The sequence below is a fragment of the Aspergillus affinis genome (assembly GCF_023601865.1).
Source record: "Aspergillus affinis strain CMG 70 chromosome Unknown NODE_1_length_919884_cov_86_970707, whole genome shotgun sequence".
Classification (NCBI taxonomy): Eukaryota; Fungi; Ascomycota; class Eurotiomycetes; order Eurotiales; family Aspergillaceae; genus Aspergillus; species Aspergillus affinis.
In genome coordinates, this window is record NW_026515782.1 from 495,463 (window position 1) to 509,280 (window position 13,818).

General features: G+C 51.0%; 4 protein-coding genes across 4 annotated transcripts; 2 read left to right on the forward strand and 2 right to left on the reverse strand.

Annotated features, from left to right (window-relative positions):
• Positions 1-7: 7 nt before the first annotated feature.
• KD926_004086 (SRPBCC domain-containing protein) lies at positions 8-660 on the forward strand (the record flags this gene model as incomplete). The annotated part of the gene is made up of 3 exons (XM_053096219.1): positions 8-61; positions 154-300; positions 421-660. 3 exons carry the CDS (start codon positions 8-10, stop codon positions 658-660), a joined length of 441 nt encoding a protein of 146 aa, XP_052961229.1.
• A 191-nt stretch (positions 661-851) lies between these two features.
• KD926_004087 (SDR family NAD(P)-dependent oxidoreductase) lies at positions 852-1,995 on the reverse strand (the record flags this gene model as incomplete). Its single annotated transcript, XM_053096230.1, has 4 exons — positions 852-1,108; positions 1,191-1,470; positions 1,530-1,786; positions 1,959-1,995. 4 exons carry the CDS (start codon positions 1,993-1,995, stop codon positions 852-854), a joined length of 831 nt encoding a protein of 276 aa, XP_052961230.1.
• A 257-nt stretch (positions 1,996-2,252) lies between these two features.
• On the reverse strand, positions 2,253-3,638 carry KD926_004088 (uncharacterized protein; the record flags this gene model as incomplete). The annotated part of the gene is made up of 9 exons (XM_053096242.1): positions 2,253-2,342; positions 2,402-2,538; positions 2,594-2,650; positions 2,709-2,788; positions 2,935-3,157; positions 3,210-3,217; positions 3,271-3,439; positions 3,499-3,551; positions 3,607-3,638. The coding sequence occupies 9 exons, from the start codon at positions 3,636-3,638 to the stop codon at positions 2,253-2,255; spliced, it is 849 nt and encodes a 282-aa protein (XP_052961231.1).
• Positions 3,639-4,708: 1,070 nt separating this feature from the next.
• On the forward strand, positions 4,709-12,270 carry KD926_004089 (type I polyketide synthase; the record flags this gene model as incomplete). The annotated part of the gene is made up of 8 exons (XM_053096252.1): positions 4,709-4,829; positions 4,880-5,351; positions 5,407-5,715; positions 5,767-5,980; positions 6,041-6,253; positions 6,310-10,790; positions 10,848-11,016; positions 11,071-12,270. 8 exons carry the CDS (start codon positions 4,709-4,711, stop codon positions 12,268-12,270), a joined length of 7,179 nt encoding a protein of 2,392 aa, XP_052961232.1.
• Between the last annotated feature and the right edge of the window lie 1,548 nt (positions 12,271-13,818).

The following is a 13,818-nucleotide window of genomic DNA, read 5'->3' on the forward strand; positions in this document are numbered from 1 at the left end:
ATACGAGATGATTGAAACACAGATCGAAATTGCAGCCTCCCCAGCCAAAGTGCGGGAAGTGGTAAGTGCCAAACTCCACCCGGGTGGTCATCCTCCTCGCTTTATCTCCGATCGGGTGGAACTGCGGACCGACTGATGCATTGGCCATCACAGCTCCTCAACTTCTCGACCTACGGAGAATGGCAAAGCCTCATTAAACTCCTCGAGCCTGAAGATAGTTCCAAAACTCTCCAGTCCCTTCAACCGGGTGACAAGATCAAATGCGATGTGGATGGCATGAAATTTACGGCAGAAATCAAGGTATTCAACTATCACTCTTCTATCCATACTAGATTCTCTCTTCCTTGTGGTGTTCTATCGGTCGCTCGCTTTCGCTTTCGCTTCGATGCAAACATCAGCTAATACTGAGAATCACGCTAGGAAAATTCCGAGAAGTTGTTCCAATGGCAGGGCCCTCCCGTGTTTGGGCTCATTGCCGGACTTCATAGCTTTCATCTCGAGCCAGCCAATGGCGGCGCATCGACCGTCTTCAAGCAGACCGAGTTGTTCACCGGTGCCATTTCGTTTATGATGGGTCCTTCGTTGCTGGGAAGGAAGATGTTGGGCCAGTACAACCAATTCAACAAAGACCTCAAGGCCCGTGCGGAATCCTTAAGCTAGTGGAGCAAGCGGTGAATGATTACATTACTTGAGATGGATGACTGAATAATAATATCGGGCTACCTACATTACGGAAATAAGTACTCAATGATGAGAGATGCCTACTAAGCACGCTGGAATGGCCGGTCGCTGCGGTTTCGCCGGCCCCAGAAATTCGGCCCCCAAAATTCGAAGTGTCCACCAACCAATCTCTAGATCTGAAGCTGTAAAGTAGCTCCGCCATCAACGAGCAGACCACCTCCTGTCATATAGCTGGATCTAGGGCTGCTCAGAAACATTATAGCGTCCGAGACCTCTTCTGGATGCGCAATTCGACCGAGTGGAACTACTCGTCGGATGATGTGTTTGAGGCTGGGGTTGCCCTCGATGGCCTCGTCCGTCATTGGCGTGTCCACCCAAGACGGACAAACGGCGTTAACCCGGATTTTGTATGGGGCGTTATCAAGTGCTGGACTAACGTTAGCCGATAACTTTACAGTAGTGCCCCTGCTGCCGAGTTGGTCCGTTCTTTGTTTCCATTTCCCGCTTACCTGCATTCTTCACCATACCAAGCACTGCATGCTTAGCCGTGGTGTACTGGACGATTTGAGGTGTGGCCACATAGGAATTGCATGATCCGAGGGCAATGATAGCCCCCCTGCCAATTTCCCGGGGCCCAGTGCGCGACGGCACGGTCATGATGTCCTGCCGTTTCATAGCCGCGCTTACAGCCTTGAGGCAATTAAACGTGCCTTTCACATTCACGCTCCAGAACCGATCAAGTTCCTCCCCTGACGCTTCTGCAATCTCCAACGGGTTTCGAACGCCAAGCTGCGGGGCGTTTTCAATGTCAGCTTACCCCCGGCTAGTTCGGTTTGGCTGAGACTTACACCAGCACTATCCACACAGTAGTCAATCCGGCCCACATTGGCCACAGCCTGCCGAACCATGGTCTCCACTGATTGTTCGTTCGAGACGTCGACTTCGAGCACATGGATTATCAGAGCGTCTCCACTCCTCCTCGATGCCGCTTCTCTGCAAAGCCTTGCCGTCTCATCTGTCGCGATTTTATTAATATCTGCTAGTACCAGTGCACGTGCTCCCTCGAGTGCATAGGCAATGCTGACATCGCGGCCGATGCCCGAACCTATGCAACCCCAGTTAGTCTATACTATCCCCTGCAACGAAGAATTTTCCATCCACGTGGTAGACAAAACGGAAGAAGAAAAAAGGGGCGGAGAGAGAGACGACAATAAAACATCGGAAGAATGTGGGCTCGACTCAGGCCAATGACATGAATGGAAAAGTGAGTCACATACCGGCACCTACGATGAGCGCGTTTCCAGTAATATCCATTGCGAGGCTATGCCGGAGAAAAAGAAGGTGGCTTAGGGACTGCAATTAAGGCAAATAGTAATCAAGTGAGGCAGTGGAGATGGAGTGTGTGAAAAGGTACTCCCCCAGGCTGATGAAAATCATGAATCTTATATAGATACAGCCCCGAGCTGACCGATTATTAAGCACAGTTACGCTGAGATGCTAAGCGTTTATATCATTATATGATTCAGATAATAACAATCAATTATACACGGCATTAGTCTCTCGAGTGTAAGTTAATCCACCTTCTTCTCTCTCGCCTTTTCTCCTTCCTCCACCGCTTTCCTCAGCTTATCAAATTGGAAGTCACGAGCGAAGAACCAATCCTATGTACGATGTTAGCGTTTAAAATGATTTTTATCTGTAAAGAGGGGGGATAAAATACCCAGAATGTTCGAGGTAACATGGCATCCCATATCCGGATGATGGTTGTTAGGTTTCCGTGCCAGAACCAGGCAGAAGGTGAGCTTTTCTGCACTTCGGCATAGACTCCAGATGCGTACTCGGCTGGAGTCATTGTGTCTGATGCAACAAAATTCAGAATATGAACAAATTCATACAACTGTTGGAGACTCACTGGGTGTGCGCCGTACATGCGCCTTGAACTCTTCACTAAGCGGTTGGAATATTGAATCTAGTCGTTTATCTCAGCTTGATGCTCAAAAAAAAAGCCGTCCGAGCAAAGAACTAACCAGCAGGTAATGATGCATCATAATCTCTCTTCAAGATATTTGTGCCCACTTCCCCCGAAATCACAGTGATCACCTTGACCCTGGGATTGCAGTTAGCGCTTTCTGCTCTCTGGAAGAAGAATACAGACTGTCTTGTACCCGAAAGGCTTCATTTCGGCCCTGAGTGTATTTCCATATGCATGCAAAGCAGCTTTGCTTGCATTATAAGAGGCTGTGTGAGACAGACTTTATCAACACCGTTTCCGCAAATGGCAAATAGAGGATATGAGACTGACCGCCATAGATGTATGGCACAATACCACCAATGGAGCCGATATTTACGATCGTCCCTTTTGCTGCCACAATTGACTTGTGAAAGACTCGTACCATCCTCATGGGCCCCAGTACGTTGACGGCAAACATCTTCTCAACTTGAGATACATCAGTATCGACAGCTGGCATCGTGTACACTAGAAAGGGCAGTAAGTCGCAAATCCAGGAGCTTGCGTGGTCTCAACCAACCGATTCCACTGGACATCATATTAGTAAGATCAGATATGCATTAGAGTCGGGATTTTCATACGCATTATTGATCAAAACATCAAGCTTTCCTTGAGTCAGAACTCTGGTTGACTCAAGCAGAGATTCACATTGCGAATCACTGGTAACATCCGAGACAAAAACGTGAACTCCAAGGTCTTCCAGGTGATCCCGGGCCTCGTTGGGGAGGAGAGTTGCAATCACAGTATAGCCTAATAGAGTGCATTTTAGTTACCATCATCTGCCAATAACCTGTCTGAGGTTTGCATACCTCCCACAATGAATTGAGAGGCAAGGGCATGGCCAATCCCGCCTTTGCCGCACCTAGGTATGAATTATTAGAAGACATGCACCCATTTCCTCTAGGGTCACTTCTTACCCTGTGATCAGCGCCGAAGGTTTCCGCTCCATTTTGAACAGTTCTTCGGTGTCAAGCCCAGATAACAGAAACAATCAGATACGCGATCTCGTTTCCCAGCCGTTGATAAGAGAGAGAGTTCAATCCTGGTGTCGCAGCGTTACACTAGCCCACTGATCATTTGATGATGAGCCTTTTTCACCCTGCTCAATGTTGCTAATCTAAGGACTCTCAAATGCATGTATCCAGATTGAGAGAGGCGATGTCAACAACAAATAGCGCTAAGGAAACCCCCAGCAAGGAGGTCCAAGCACCGAATTCGCCGGCCTTACACCCCATGATCCGAGAACAACAAGGTTCTAGACTACAAAACTAATCCGTATAACATGACACTATGAAGCATTGCCCTTTTTTGCCCCGCTCTCACCTCAGAAATCGAAGCTCGTTATCGGGATAAACCTGGCATTAGAAATGGCGCCAATGGCACGTGGGGGCGGTATCAGTATGACAGTTAACTTGGCCCCCGAATTTAAGGACGATGGAAACTGTCTAAAATAGATTACCCTCTTCAATTGGGGCTGAAGTTTGCCATGTGCGAACGGACAAGGACCAGGAACAGGGCCTGCTGCAGGTGCTAGCGTTGGTTCCTTGCCATCGGAATCTTCAGCCTGTCACGACAAAATTACGATTAGTGTCTGCAAATGAGCGCCCCATCACGCCGTTCTGAGCTGTTGCAGTATTGTCATTTCTGTGGTTTTTTGCAATTTGGGTCTGCCTTGTGCTTCTTTTCAGCTAGCTAACGCTTCCTTCCAGAACCAAAGGCCTGTAGTCAGGCAACTACTTCGGCCTCGCCAGGTACTTCATGGACTTTTCTTTTTTTCAAATATATGGCTGTGTTGATATAAATTCTATATATATCAAGGGGGCCGTCTGCACCCTGTGCCATGTTAATCCACTCTCATCTTCATAAGAACACAGCGTTGTATCCTCACTGAACCATATCAAGGCTTTCATACTTTTTACCTCTTTTCATTTTACTACACGATCATTTTGGCCTTTTGCATATACTCCTCATAGACTCTATTACCTTTTAATTCTACATTAATACACACAAGAATACAACATGAGTGTCTCATCAGCATCGAGTTTTGTGGAGGTGGAATCCGATAGATCTGAGAAGCCCAAGCCTCAACCCACAACTGAGAAAAGTGGGCTACAAGAGCCCATTGCTATTGTCGGCCTAGGTCAGTTTGATAGCCAGTATCCACAACGCATATACTGACTGAACATCTAGGATGTCGTCTTCCTGGAGGTGTCTCGTCCCTAGACGACTTCTGGGACATGCTCATCAATGGCAGGACAGGACAATGCGACATCCCATCCTCCCGCTTTAACGCCGAAGCTTTCTATCACCCCGATAAAGAGCGACCGGGAAGCATGAATACAAAGGGCGGTTACTTCCTCAAGGAAAACATCCGGGACTTTGAGAATTCCTTCTTTGGAATCAACAACCTTGAGGCTACCTATATGGACCCGCAGCAGCGAAAGCTGCTGGAGGTTGTATATGAGAGTTTTGAGAGCGCCGGTGCTCGTCTGGAAGATGTCTCGGGGTCCAACACCGGCGTGTATGTTGGAAACTTCACAATGGACTTTCAGGTCATGCAGACGAGAGACCCCGAGTATCTTCATCGTTACAGTGCCACGGGTATGGGAACGACTATCTTGAGTAACCGTGTGAGCCATGTTTTCAATTTGCTCGGGCCTAGGTATGCAAACTTATAAGATGAGAAAATTTTTGTCATTCTGCTGATAGAGAGATAGTTTGGTCCTAGATACTGCGTGCTCCTCTTCTCTATACTGTCTTCACACGGCTGTCATGGCATTACGGAATCATGAGTGCGACGCTGCGGTCGCAGCTGGAGTTAATCTAATCCAATCCCCAGAGCAACACATCGGTACAATGAAGGCCGGAGTTCTGTCGAAAACTTCGACGTGTCACACCTTCAGCGACCAGGCTGATGGCTATGGGCGCGCGGACGGTGTGGGAGCCGTGTATGTCAAACGTCTCAGTGATGCCATTGCCAACAAAGATCCCATCCGAGCAGTCATTCGTGGATCTGCGGTCAACGCGTGAGTAGCATCAATCTGTCAGGACACGATTCATATACTGACCTACCTTAGAAATGGCCGTACACCCGGAATCACACAGCCAAGCTCTATTGGACAGGCAGCTGTAGTACGCAAGGCCCACGCCCAGGCAGGGCTGAATCTTCGCGATACTTCGTACGTGGAGGCCCACGGCACTGGTACTCCTGTGGGCGATCCGATTGAGATTCGTGCCCTCGCGGACGCATTCTCAAGCAGACCGAAGTCTTCGCCTTTGCTGATTGGCTCAGTATGCTATCCCTCAAACTCCTTATGATACTGTGTTCTAGTACTGATGTCCTACAAACAGGTCAAAACCAATCTCGGACATAGTGAAGCCGCCAGCGGTATCTCCAGTATCATCAAGGCTGTTCTCGCTTTGGAACGAGGAGTGATTCCTCCAACTATAGATGTTGGAACTATGAATCCTGACATCAAGGCGTACGACTGGAACGTCGAAATAGTCACCCAAAACACACCATGGCCCTGTGATGGTTGGAATATTCCTCGAAGAGCTGGTGTTGTAAGTCGTTTATTGTGAGACGTGGTCTATTTTCAATGATTCTAACACTTTGGTAGAACTCGTTTGGTTACGGCGGAGCCAACGTTCACGTTGTCTTGGAGGCATCCGATTCGTTCGTGCCAGCAGGCTATCACAAGAACATTGTGCCCACCTCGGTGCTTAATCTGATCAACAAGAAATTTCTCCTCCCTTTTTCGGCCTCCAGCCAGTCCGCCCTTACAGCCAGAGTGTCTAGTCTTAACGGGAAGCCCACCAATCTGGTTGATCTTGCCTACACTTTGACGACACGTCGGTCCAAGCTGGCATCTAATGGCTTCCTGATTGCCTCGCAGCGCACTCTGGCAGACGATCTCAAGCCCGAGAATCTAATCATTCCCCGCGAGACCAACATTCATTTCAGCAAGGGGCTGACTTTTGTGTTCACGGGACAAGGCGCGCAGTGGGCTGCAATGGGAAAGGGCCTCATCGACCAATACGCTGCCTTCCGCAACTCCATCCAGCAATTTGACGCAGTTCTTAAAGGCCTCAAGCATTCCCCGTCCTGGACCCTTCTAGACACTCTGACTCAACCGGCTGAGAGGAGCAATATCAATGAGGTCAGCCGGGCGCAAACCGCATGTACCGCTCTGCAAGTTGCTCTGGTTGACCTCCTCTCTTCCTGGGGTATCGAACCGTCTGCAGTCATTGGACACTCGTCTGGTGAGATTGCAGCAGCTTATGCCTCCGGATTCTTGACCTCAAAGGAAGCGATCACCATCGCCTACTACCGCGGCTATGCGGTCAGCAAGCTGTCCATCAAAGGACAGATGATGGCAGTCGGGTTCGGGCAGGAGAGTGCTCTCAAGGAGATCGAGCGCAACGGATTGACCGGGAAGATCACCGTGGCTTGTGTCAACTCGCCCGAGAACGTCACTCTAAGCGGCGATGCTGACGCAATTGACAGTCTACACTCAGCCATGAGCGATTCGAGTGTCCTCCGCCGCAAACTGCTCACTGACGGTCGGGCGTATCACTCGCACCATATGACTCAAGTCGGTGCCGAGTACGAAAGCCTTGTCCGAGCCAGCTGTGAGCCACTCACGACCCGCGTGAAGAGCAAGGCTCATGTGAAATGGATCTCGTCTGTATTCGTTACCCCGAACACAGACACGATCAATTACTCCTACTGGCGACACAATCTTGAGAAGCCTGTTCTGTTTGGTCCTACTCTCCAGAAGCTTTCTGAAACGCACTCAACTTCGTTGGTTGAGATCGGTCCTCACGGGGCCCTGAAACTTCCCATCAAGCAGACTCTTCAGGATGTTGGAATTACCGCTCCTTATTTCCAGGCCGTCACGCGTGGAGAGTCCACTGACCTGAGTCTCTTGAAGCTCCTGGGTAGCTTGTATGTGGCTGGTGCGAATGTGCCTCTTAACCTCATCAATGGGCTCGACAATGTAGCTGCGGCTAGGGACCTCAGTCTTGTTGGCAAGATTGTGAAAGATCTCCCTACCTACCAGTGGACGTACCAGCAGACACTGTGGAATGAGTCGCGTGCTAGCATCGAGTTCAGGAACCGCAAGTACCAGCGCCATGAGCTGCTCGGCTCTATGACTACCGGTAGCAACCTGGTGGACTTCACATGGCGGAACGTTATCAATGCCAACGATGTGCCATGGATCCAGGATCACAGGCTGGATCGCACTATTGTATTCCCTGCCGCTGGATACATTGCCATAGCCATTGAAGCCCTGACCCAGGCTTTGGGCAAGAAGCAGACGGACGGTTTGTCCTATGAGTTGCGCAATGTTAACATCATGGCCGCTTTGACTTTGTCCAGCCAGGATAATATGGTGTCTGCGGAGGTTTTCACTACTTTGCGAAAGAAAAGTGTCTCTCCCACTGTGAAATCGAAGAAATGGTGGGAGTTCGAGATCGTTTCCGTTAAAGATGGAATCTCGTCCACGCACGTCCTTGGTTCTATTGCGGTCCATGTGCCTTGTGGGTCTCTTGCTGCTGTTGTTGAGCTAAACGAGGCTCATGGCGAGCCGTCTGCAGTGCGCAACTGGTATCAGAAGATGAGACATGAGGGTTTGAACTTCGGGACCCAATTCCAAACCATGAAGACGCTTCGCGTTCCCCGAGGCAGGACGGACCGCTGGGCTATCTCGGAAATTGATGTCCACCAGCGGACTCCGGGCGGTATCGATCATGATTCAAGGTATACTATCCACCCTGTCAGCATTGATGGCATGTTCCAGACTGCCATCATTGCCGGAGCCCACGGAGTCATTCCGGATCTCTTGGCTCAGGTCCCCGTGTCTTTCGAGAGCGCTATCATCCGCGCACCTACGGCTGCGGACTTGGCCAGCAGCTACACGGTCTTTGCTGACTCCCATGCGACGAGTTTCTCGACCGCTACTATCTCCACGGAGCTGCGCAAGCCTGATGGACAGGTACATGCACAGGTCCACGGCATGCGTCTGAGAACCTACGAAGGGTCTACGAACAACACGGATATAGTGGAGCGTCAACCGATGCTTCGTGTCTGCTGGAAGCCGGATCTCGCCAGTCTTCAGACTGCACCTGAGGTGCTCGAGGAGTTCATCATGGGCGAGGCGGCATTGGAAAGGCTTTCAGTCCAGGTCTGTCCCTCTGAAAAGCTTTACCGCATGCTGGGAGTCTTGGAACTCTTCTGCCACAAGAATCCCCGAGCTCGGATTCTCTACTGCCTCGCAGATTCTGATGACCTTACTGCTGTGGGAGTTTGTATGAGCAAGCTGGGAGCGGGGACCGAGATGCCCAACTACAGCTCGTTCTCTGTGGCTGAGATCACCGATGAAGGTGCGGTGAACAAGAGAAAGCTTCTTGAGGCCAGCCCGCCTGCAGACCTTAAATCGCTACCTGTCGATGGCAATGCGTCCACCTATGATATCGTCATCATGCCTATCGCATATCAAGACCAACAAGATAAGCAGCTTGATCATCTCCTGCCACTGGTCGGCTCCAATGGCCTCCTCGTCATGCCAGATCCTTTGCAGTCATTGCCGAAGCTGCCTCAGGAGGCCGACGAATCAACCATTTGGGAAGCGTCCAACATCTGTGGATTCGGGCTTCTCCAGAAGCGCACGCAAGACCCCAAAACGGGATCGCAGATAGAAAACCTCGTCCTTGTTGAAGAGACACTGGACACCGCGTTAGGCGATGCCATTCTATCGACAATCTCCCGCATCGCAGACTCGGTCACTCGATTGCCCTTGGATGCGGTCTCGGAAAGCAGCATCCCGGCCAAGTGTACCGTTGTTGCCACTATTGAAACCGCCCAGCCTTTCCTGTCCACTATGGATGAAGAACGCATGGCTCTGTTCAAAGTCATCACCAACCGTGCTTCCAACGTGGTTTGGGTGAACAGCTGCGGTATGCTGCAGGGTAAAAACCCGGACATGGCTCTCGTCGGCGGTCTTTCCCGATCCCTGATGCTAGAGCAGCCGTCTCTTAGCTTCTACACTTTGGATGTTGATACTAAGACCACGCTCGACATCACTGCTAAGCATATCGCTTTCATTCTCTACCAAAGTGTCCTGTCGCCTCATATCGACTACGAGTTCGTGGAGAGGAATGGTCTGCTGTATATCAGCCGTTTCTTGCCCGACTATGCGTCTAACGACCGGTTCCAACAGACGCAAGGTAAAAATACCAAGGAGATGGAACTGAAGGACGCGGGTGATTGTGGGCTCTTCCTGCAGGGAGCTAGCCATGTGCACTCGCTCTGTTTCAAGCAGGGCCCGGGCCACGCTCAGCTGAAGAGCGATGACGTCGAGGTTGAGGTGGTCGCTCACGCTATCAATGCCCAGGATAGTCAGGTCATTCACGGCAAGGCGGAGACCAAGAGGTCTACCTGCGGCACGGCGTTCACTGGTATCGTGAAAGGAGTCGGTAACTCTGTTGCCGGTCTCGCGCATGGAGACCGCGTCGCTGTGATGGCACCTAATCACTTCCGTCTCGCCGATCAGGTCCCCTCCTGGGCTTGCCAGAAGCTTGAGTCTACAGACAGCCTTAATGAGCTGGCGACCATCTTCGTCCCCTACGCCACAGCTCTCTATGCTCTTCATGATCGCGCCCACATCCAATCCGGAGAGTCTCTGCTCGTGCACATTGACTCGTCAGGCGTCGGACTAGCCGCTGTTCAACTCGCCGCTCTCTCGGGGGTGGAGGTCTTCTGCACCGTGCTCACTCAAGAAACTCGCGACCTGATGATCAGATCGTATGGCATTGACGAGAAACGGGTCTTCGTTCTCGACGAATCAACCTACCTCCCGGACATTCAGACCGCAACTAACGGCCGCGGTGTTGATGTCGTGTTCAATCTGTTCAATGATGACCTACTTCACGATAGCTGGCGCGCCTGTGCCGACTTCGGCCGGTTCGTAGAGATCGGCAATCGGACTGCCGAGGGCCTGGATATGAGTTTCTTCTCGAAGCAGTTGACTTACACTGCCTTTGATCTTGAGGGTCTCTATTATTCGACGAATCCGGCTGTTTGGAAGAAATGGACTAGGTGAGTTGGCTCTACCGCTTAGATGGTGAATGTATGCTAACTGAATTCGATGCGCAGTCTTATGCAGAATGTGTTGAAGCTGTACCGGCAAGGGCGCATTCAACCTGCCGAGCCTTCGAAGGTCTTTGACGTTTCCCAGGTTTCTGAGGCCTTCCATTATGCGAGCGCAGAGAATCTACTCGGCGGTGTCGTGGTTTCTCTGGAGAACCGCAGCTCCAAAATCAACGTATGTCACTGTGGCGTTTGTCCTTGTTGTCCTGTACTAACCATTCAAAACCAGGTCCTTCCCATGAAGTACTCCACTGTGCTGTCTTCCGAGAAGACCTATCTCCTGATCGGCTGTCTCGGCGGCCTCGGCGCATCTCTTGCCAAATGGATGTTTGCGCGTGGCGCGCGGAAATTCGTCTTCCAGGGTCGATCAGGAGCAGACCGTCCTGCAGCCCGCCGTCTCGTCGAAGACCTCCAGTCCCTAGGCGCCGATGTTTCCGTCGTCCGGGGCGACGTGGGCAGCAAGGCCGACGTGCAACGAGCCGTCGACAGCATCCCCGGAGTCCTCGGCGGCGTCGTCCAAGCCGCCATGGGCTTGAGCGAAGCCCTCTTCACCACCATGACGAACCAGGCCTGGCACACCGGCATTGGCCCCAAGCTGCGCGGCACCTGGAATCTCCACGAGGCCATCGCTGCCCGCGAGCAAACCCACCCCCTCGACTTCTTCCTCATGACGTCCTCCGTCTCCGGCAGCGTGGGAACCGCCACCGAGAGCAACTACTGCGCCGCCAACCACTTCCTCGACGCCTTCGCGCGGTACCGTCGCGCACACAACCTCGCCGCCAGCTCTCTCGGTCTCGGCATGATCTCCGAAGTCGGCTATCTGCACGAAAACCCGGAGATCGAAGAGATGCTGCTCCGCAAGGGCATCCAGCCCATCAACGAAAACGAACTCCTCCAGATCGTCGACATCACCCTCTCCCAAGACGCCTCCACCCCGGGATTCCTGCGCTCCGACCCGCTCGCTAACAGCCACATCCTGACGGGTCTCGAACCGCTCGCCCTGAAGGGCCTCCGCAGCAAGGGCTTTGACGTCAGCAACCCCATCCTCTCGGACCCGCGCGCCTCGCTCCTCGCCACCACCATCGACGGCCTGACCAACTCCGCCGACGAGACCCTCGGCGCCGCCGTCTCCGCGGAACTAATGCAAGCGCTCACCGAAGCCGGCGAGGGTGTGCCTCTCCGGGACACCGTCGCGGCGCTGGTGGGCCGCCGATTCGGGAATCTGATCCTCATCCCGTCGGAGAAGCTCGATGTCAAGTTACCGCTTTCCACCTATGGCATGGATAGTATGTTGGCGGCGGAGTTCCGGTCCTGGGTGTATCGTGTATTCAAGGCCGATGTGCCGTTCTTGGATCTGTTGTCGCCGACGATGAGTTTGGATTCGTTGATTGATGGGATTGAGAGGGAGGTTAGTGCTTTGATGGCTTAGGGGTTTGATGGATTGGGTTGGATTGGAGTAATTTGGGGTTATATGAGTTATGATTTGTGCGGTTTACTTCCTTTCCGGGTTTTGGTTTTGTATATATGTTTGTCTATCTGTTTTTTGGGTTGTGGTTTGGTTGTTTGTATGTTAATGTACCTGTATACTGTTGTTTCTTCTATCTGATCAGTTACTTGAAACAATTTGAGATCTAGAGCCTTGTTCAAGTGGTGAATTTTATTCAATACTATCTTTTATCTCCAATGGAACCAAGAACCAGAAGATCACTGCATCCACAACACATAACTATGCAAAAATAGTTCGTTGATGGACTTTACGTAGCACCCCATTTCTATTTCCAATGCCTCACTGTAAATATATATCTAGTATTTTGTTTGATGTCTACATAATCACAGCTCTACGGAATCGATCATAAACTGCTAGTTTGATTATATATATGGATCTGTCTACATGTATCCACATGTATGTATCAAGTAGGTAGATATGCCATCATACGTCATCTTTGGAAAATACCGACTCTCTTCCTATTATCCTGTCCTGCAACCGAAAGCCGTGTGCAGTGGAAACATACAGAAGATGAAGTCAAAGTAAACAAAAAATAAAAAAGTAGACTAAGCGAGACTGAAAGACAAGCAAGGGATACGAACATATTCCCTAACTCAGATCGATCAACAACAACAACAACACATCCCATCCCAGCCTACATACCAAATGACAAACGAAAATCCCCTTCTCCCAACAGTTATGCACCGTACCTGTCCTACCTGATCATGCACATACCGACCAAATTCCTCCGATGCCGAATATCCGAGCTACAGAACTCCAGGATGTCCCCACCAGACACCAATCACAGCCACCGACATACTTTGCCTACATGCCACAGTAGAGGCCCAAGGACCGCGTAACGGCACCTCCGAAGCCAAGTCCTAACAAGCCTTAGACAGAAAAGCTTGTCCCGGCAGGGGGTGCCGTGTCCCTTGCAGGGGAAAATCAATCAGAGAGATCGGAATGTGAGCTCCGATGGGTTCTGTGTATTGTGTGACGTGAGCTGCATCCGAGGAAAAGGGTGAATAAAGAAAATGCCTCATAGATGAGATGGGATATTTTGATCACATTTGCCCTGTTTGAAAGTCAGTTCTAGGTGAGGCACTGTACTCTGTTTCACGGTTCGATCTCTCTGTCTACTCCGGGCGGAGTGGTGTTGTTTGTTGGGTGGTCCATGGATTCGATATTGCGTGTACTCTGGAGAGGGATGCTATATTTAGTTGGTTCTAGGCGAGCCTTGAGTAGAAGAGGTGATCTGGGTTCTCGTGTACTTCGTAATCCGGGCATACTTCCCCTGGAAAGGATCAATAACAATGGTTCACCGCCAAATGCACACCGCTCCCGATGCAGGGGCTGACGGTGTCACCTGCGTGGTGACTCATCGTGCATCGTCCCGTCCGGTCACGTTTGGTCATGTTCTGTCCGGTTCGGTATCAACGGGAAACAAAGGGGAGCTGGACATGCCACATCGGCAGTTTCACTGTAATAATC